The sequence below is a fragment of the Uloborus diversus genome, chromosome 3 (assembly GCF_026930045.1).
Source record: "Uloborus diversus isolate 005 chromosome 3, Udiv.v.3.1, whole genome shotgun sequence".
Lineage (NCBI taxonomy): Eukaryota > Metazoa > Arthropoda > Arachnida > Araneae > Uloboridae > Uloborus > Uloborus diversus.
The window spans coordinates 38609903-38617213 of NC_072733.1; the positions used below are offsets into that span (position 1 = coordinate 38609903).

General features: G+C 29.4%; 1 protein-coding gene across 1 annotated transcript in view; it reads left to right on the forward strand.

The window, feature by feature from the left end:
- Positions 1-2528, forward strand: part of LOC129218070 (post-GPI attachment to proteins factor 6-like) — a 57378-nt gene extending 54850 nt beyond the window's left edge. Inside the window, exon 11 of the mRNA XM_054852259.1 lies at positions 1897-2528. Within this exon, the coding sequence (XP_054708234.1) occupies positions 1897-2220 (324 nt within the window). The 3' untranslated portion in view covers positions 2221-2528. The remainder of the gene's footprint in view (positions 1-1896) is intronic.
- The last annotated feature ends 4783 nt before the right edge of the window (positions 2529-7311 follow it).

Below are 7311 nucleotides of genomic sequence, written 5' to 3' on the forward strand. Positions count from 1 at the left end.
GATTTTTGATGGCCAATAAGCTGAAGCCCGCGATTTGAAACCAACGGCATTTTTTCTCAAAAAAAAGTTTTGTTGTTGCAAGACTACACACGGCCAATGACACCATAGAAATGAACAACAGATTGGTCTTTGAGAACCTGGAACACGACAGCCTAGATCTCTCTTCCTCAGACTTTCATCTCTTTGGAATGCTCAAGGAAACTTTGAGTGAAGCAAAGAGAATGGGGCAAAGTGGTTTATTAAATTACTTACTGGTTCATTTATTAACTAATTCAGTTGCATTCCTTCATCCCTTAATTCACTTATTAATTCATTCATTCATTACTTTATTCACTCATTAATTTTTCTCATATTTAAATTAATAAATTTATTTATTCATTTGTTTATTGTTGCATTATTTGATCATTTGTTCATTATATAGTTTATTTATGCATTAATTGGATGAAACATATTTAAAATATTGAATAGAAAGTACTTCATTAGAAAAACATTTGATTTTTCATTTTCCCCCATGTATTTTTAAGGTAAAATTTTTCTACCTTTTTTTGAAGGTACAAATTCATTGTCAAAAATGAAAACTAATGTTTTATGCAAGTTTTATTACAAAATGCAATGTTCTTTCTTTTTTAATATGTAAAGTAATTTTCAGAACAAATTTTCCATTTTTTCATTTTGAAAATTGCAGCTTGTATTAACTATTTCACCTTGTCCCACATTCGCCTTCAAAATTACCATTGGGATCTTTTAATTCACTGTCTGTACTTATATCTAATCTTTAAATTCAAATCTTTTTCAAGTATGATACTTAATTATTTATCAATGTAGAAGTATATTCAAGTCAAATTCTGGTTCATGTTAGTTCTTTTTTGTGCACTGCAGTTAGTTCCACTATCATTCTTGACAGTTTGTCACTTTTATTCTAATTATGAAAATATTTTAATACAACAACAAATACTTAGTTTTCTGCTGTTTTCCTATGTTTTCAAATTTCAAAATGTTTTGTTTTAAATAATGTTTCAAGTAAGTTACTTTTAACTTTTGTGTACAGAACTTTAGAAATTGCTTCAATCTAAACTTTTATTATTTACTGACCTAAAGTGTTTCTGTGGGCAGGATTAAACACAGTTGTTAGGCACAAACATTTATTGACAGCAATACATCACAATTACACATAGATGAAAACTACACTGTTCAAGGTACTACAGCCATTGCTACATGCATAAGAAGAGACAGCTCTGCGCTTGATGCAGCGCAAAGGTTTCTGGGAGCAGATATGACGTAATATTGACAGCGCACTAATGATAGAAATAAGGATTGAATCCTAACATTTCATTGTAATGAACAGCTTACTGACTCATCAAAATTGATTTCCTTTTTTGTAGGTTTTCCAGACATAATAATTATTCAAGTAAAAATTGGATCCTTATTTCAAACACTATTCTTGGTTTTTTTTTCTTATTGTGAGCCAGAAAATGGTCAAAACTTTTAATATGTTTTAGTTTCAAATTAATATCCTGTATTTTTCAACTCTGTAAAATAACTCTCTGACGTTAAGGACCTTATTATTGACAACTTATGTCATTAGGCAGTTAATAGCATAAGTTGCCAATGTGATATTTTAAAAATAAATCAAGCAAAATGAGCCATTAAAGGAAAAACAAGGGAAGGAATATTATTTCTTTTTAAAATTTCTTTGTAGGTAGGTTTTGATAAAATCTTTTTCGATACTTAAAGAAATACATAGGATTTAGTGTTGGCTTAACTGCATTTAGTTGTTGAAGTATTTGCTTTTTGTTGCATAACAGAAGCATTTCTCATTTCAACCCTGTTTTTAAAGAATCTGTTTATATAACGTGTGAATTGAACTTATGGTAATTTTACCTCTTTTTCTTCTAGGTAACACGTTGCTACAAGAAACGCTTATGTTACCCAGCTCGTAGAATCTGGCTTTCTTGCCTACTTCCTGGTGCAGTATTAGCAACTTCAGGACTGGTTATTTATGCATTTTTTGAAACTAAAGATAATTATCCATTCGTCCACAGTGCTTGGCATGCTACTATTGCATTATCCATTTTGTTTCTGCTCCCGAAAGGTAAATCAGATTGTAAAAACACACCCGAACCTACTAGTACATGTAGTTATATAAGAGTTGGAGATATCCCTGATCTTTCACATCCAGTGGGTACTCCTTATGCACAATTGTTAGCTCCAACTCCATAATAAACTAACTCTGCAAATAGTCATCACTCACATGTTAAATTATGACATATGTTTTCAGGCCATTATATTGCTGGTTTTGCTCCATTTTAATTATTAATGTTTTTTAAATTTTGTCATCAATCACATTGTTGTGCATCCTATTTTTGCATGATAAAAATGTTTAAAATTAATGTTGCTTATCATAGTCAGATATTAATGTAAAAGATTCATTTTTTAATGATTGGACAGTTTGACACCCTGTGAATTTTTCTTTGATATTTATGTAGGCATTAACTAGTGGACAAAGTTTCCTTTTGAGCTGCTTAAATTAGAATTTTAATCCAAAATCTTCTTTGGAAAGCCACATGTATTATAAAATTCGTGGCAGATGACTATTTGCAATAGATATTTAATAATAAAATACAATTTTATGTAGATGTTTTGATAAACTTAATTTTTAGCTCAATTTCTGTCCTGCTTATATCTTTAAGTTCCAAAAGGAGGTATGATATTGTTGATTTTTTTTTTTTAAACTTTGAAACGCCATTCTAATATCCATTTTTTAGAAAAAAAAAAATCAATTGTATTTTCATATAAACTTGCATAATTCTTTCTTTTTTTTTCTTTTTTAATTTCAAAAATATTAACATTCATTTGTTGTTCTCATTTCTTACACCTTATGAAAGCTGTTTCATAGTTTTTGTTTTTTCAGTTGTACTTCATATTAAGCAAATGCATCACTTGTTTTGCATGTCTTTTAACTCAAGAAAAAAAAAAAAATAACCTGTGATAATTTCCCTGTGAGAAACAGTAAAAACTTTTCTGTAAATTGTTTTTTTAGGCATAAAGTTTTATTTATTAAGTGTAAAGCTTCTCATTTGTATCAATTTGATATTTATGTACTTACATTACATGCACAGTTAAAATTTTGAATCTAGAAAACTACTTTTAACTCTCCTAGCAGTAGTCTGTTATACATTGAGTGGACATAGCTTTTGCCTGGAGGGTTAAACACCTAAAAAATAGATTAATGAAGCTGTGTATGATGTTATGATTTTATCTCGGTATTGTACTTTAATATTTATTATGATTTTTATATAGAAAAGTGATCATACTTTCTAAGAATGATACAAATGAAGATTCGGCATTAAAGTGATAAATGAGCTGTTGTTTTCAGTGGAAAGTGTATTCTGTTTGGCACTTAGTCTATGCTTATTATTATCTTAAGATTTTAATTTACCTACTGGATATACAAGTTATATATTGATTTGTTTTTAAGTTTATGCAATTAAAGTATTTTATTTTTCTCGATTTACAGCAGTGGATAAAAAAAAAAAAAAAAAGAAAAGCAAAATTTGTGGAAAAATATAAAAACATGCAAATATAGTGTTTTACATTAAAAAGTTATTAAATTAGTGATACTTGTCAAGTAATGTGTAGCACCTCATTTCTCCTTTATGATGGGAGCAATTAGTCGTGACATGGCCTCAAGGCAGCTGTAGAGACATTGTAGCTTTCATTCTTTTCGCCCAATCCAGCACTTCTCTTGCCATTACCAATTGATTACTCTAATGTGTTCACTTTCAAACTTAGGCCACAGGCATCCTTCCTTTTAAATAATCAATCTCATAAACTTCTAAAGCTAAAGCAACAGTAACTTTTTCCTATGGTGTCAATTAAATGTGCAGAGCTGAGCTTTCAAACTGCTTTCTAGAATATGACACTTAATCATTCTCCCCTTCTTATTGCACATTTTATTGAAGCCAGGTTTATTAAATATTTGATAACTTTGGTGTTTGCATAATCTCTTACCTTGCTTTGTAGCAACTAAATTGATTTCACCTGAACAAAATCATGCATTAATAGTGCAAAAAGATTTTTCTTTTTGGCAAGAAATGCTACTTTTGTCCACCACTGTAATGCTGTGTTACTTAGGTATTGATTCCAATGAAAACATAATTTTTTTTCCTATTTAATTGTTCAGTAGTTGTACATATATAATTGTTATGCATGTTGATATTTCATAGATTTAAACATTAAGATTCTCTGATTTGTTGGATTTCATGTATAAATTAAGATTCCAATACTTGTTATGTATGTAGTTTGCTTTTTGCATTTATGTGTATATTATTTAAATTTTGTTAAAGAAAAACTGTGATTACCAAGCTGCTTAATGTGATAACTGTTGAAAGCTGTTAGTTGTACTTGAAGAGGTTGAGCAACTTGTGTATTCCATAAAGGTAGGACAAAAAAAAAAAAAAAAAAAAAAAAAAAAAAAAAAGAATAAATAAAAGGTTCGCCTTACTGTTTTGTAAAATATTTTTCAGAATAAAACTGTTATTGAAACATTTTTACTAAAACTTATTCGCTTTCCAAATTAGGCTGTTTTTTAAAAATATATGTACAAGAAATATAAATAACTGCAGAAAAGTTCCGAATTTTTTCTATTAATTTCACTGTGCAACAAATTTGAACTTTTCCCCTCTGCTTTGAATGAAACTATGGAATTCGGTATTAACATAACAAATTTAATTCATATATTAAAACCAAAATATTACAGCACTTACAGTTTTTGTAGCAGGCTCATATCTCATATGAGAAATGCACACTGATTTGAATGCCAGCCAGGCTTATTTTTCTGCTTCTGACAGTTTATTATTATAAAAAACTTTTCATGTTAAAGAATGCTTTATTTTGTGGGCCAATAATAACACCTTCTTGTACCTTTATGTGACTTAAATTTTTGAATTTGTTCCCGAGATGCATGAAAGCCACTCCTTCTCTGTCCAGAATTTCCATCAAACCGAGTTCAATATGCAGTCCTAAAATAAAGGCAATTTGTGGGTGATATTTAATGTTTTTGTTGCCTGGATGGAAGCTTTTCCCTAGAGATCACTGACGGCTGCTGCAAATTTATCAAAAAAAGGGAAAAAAAAAAGCGTTTTTGGTGAAACTGTGTGATTAGCATAAATTGCTGATTAGTTATTTTGAGGGGAAAGTATACAAGGAATACCCATTTCATTTGTAGGACATTTTTTGCACTGCTGTGTTGTTATTGAACTAGTGCAGGGCCGAATTTAGCTTCATGCCGCTCCTAGGCAGATTTGAAATCTGCTGCCCCCTCCACTTACAGTCAATTTGACTACTGAAAAGCACTTTTTTCACTAGGCTTTAATTTCCACGAGCCCGTCATAATAGAGAAAATTTAAGACTCACAAAATATTTAAACTTTATATATATTATAATCAAATTTTGATTCTGTTAATAGTAAATTCACAAAATAATCAAAATGCAAAATTGTTGATAGCTTTATTTTCGTGAAAAAAATATATTGTATGTTTGTACTCTTTATACTTCTTATAGTTATTTAGTACATGCACCCCATGTTTTTCCTTTTAAATATTGCAAGTATCTTAATTGCTATTAAAATTTGCAATCAGAAACTTTTTAGGCAATCTGTAAGGCATGTTGAATCCCTATTGAGCTTTAAATCTGCACAAAGCTTAGAGAATTTTATTCTTTTTAGTTTGTTTCAAAAGCGCTATGAATTAAAAAACTATTTATTACAATTATATCGTGTGTATCTGAAATTTTGCATTTGATTTTAAACACTCATAAAACTGACAACAGAATTTAAATTGACAAAACAGAATTTAGTTCACTTTTTCGTTAACAAAGCAACCAAACAAAAAGTAACTGAGCAATAAAAAACACCGTAATTTCAAAATCGTTTGGTTTACTTACTTTCTTTTTCAATATTCAAATATGTATATTAAAACAATCAAATTGTGGCGTTTTAAAGCGTCACCTATAGTATATAAACAATACATATTAAAAATTAAAAAAAAATATTTTGATTTGTTTCTAAAAATTGATGGACAAAACTATTTAAGCTTTTTTTTTTTAACGGAGTAGGTTTTAACTAACTTACTGAGCGGAAATAATAATCCCAAATTACTTTCCAATTTTTAAAACATTCAAGTAATGCTTCGTGATGAACACTCCTAAGGGTAAGAGGAATAAAATGCTCTTTTTAAATGCAGAAGGAGGGTCACTCAGCCCTTCCAGTGCTTCAGATGGTCTTTTTATGAGAAACCAGATGTTATGTCTGTTTTACCTGAGGCTCTCTCCTTGATGCACTCTGGAAGGACCTTCTTTCAGTTAAAGAAATTCTTGGAAAGTATAGATCAAAGTGTATGTTTTCTATAGGGGATGTACTCCATCCCTGCCGCAAGCTAAAAATGAAACTGATTACCCATTACTAGAAGTCCGTCACCACATTTTCTGTGGTTTCAACAATTACGGTCAAACTTGCTGACAAGTTAGGATCAGTTATGTCACTGTGTTGGGGAAAATTAAAAAAAAAATGATATTTTATTTTCAAGAATAATAATTTAAAAAATGAGATTGAAGCAAAATTTGCCGCCCTTAAGAAAATTTGCCACCCTAGGCAGCTGCCTACTCTGCCTATTAAGAAATTGGGCTCTGAACTTGTGCTCTGTTCATATTTCCTTATTTTAAATTCTGTCTGACTACATCATTAACTATAAAGATTTTCACGGTAGTTATACAATTTTCTTCTCAAAAATGGTCTCAAAACATTGATTTTTTAAAAAAATTATTTTTAGGAAATTCATTCTTGATTTTATTGTTTATGTTGCTTTTAGGGAAAAGAAAGGTAAAAAAAGAAACAAAGTTTTGTTGATATAAATATCACAAAATTTTTATAACTGCCACATACAGAAGCTTCATTTTTCTGCCTCTCCCCTTTATTTTATCTTTTCCAGAACCTTTTGTTTTTGCTTACACTTTGCTTGTGCTTTGAAGTTTGATTTCATTTTCAATGTTCTTAATTTTTTTAGAACCAATTCCTCTAAAGATTTTAAAGCATATTTTTCAGATTATTAAAATTATTTCTTATATCCTCTTTCATAACACCTTTAACAACCCTCATTTTTAATAGTAAAACTTATGACCCTAAGTATCACGTTATAAATGTAGTTAGATCAGAAGATTTCTCTAGTTATTGACTGATAAAATCAAGTTTTTGTTAAAATGTTACAGATATTTGAAAGTATAAAATATTTAACTTGTTAAAATTCAATTTTTGTC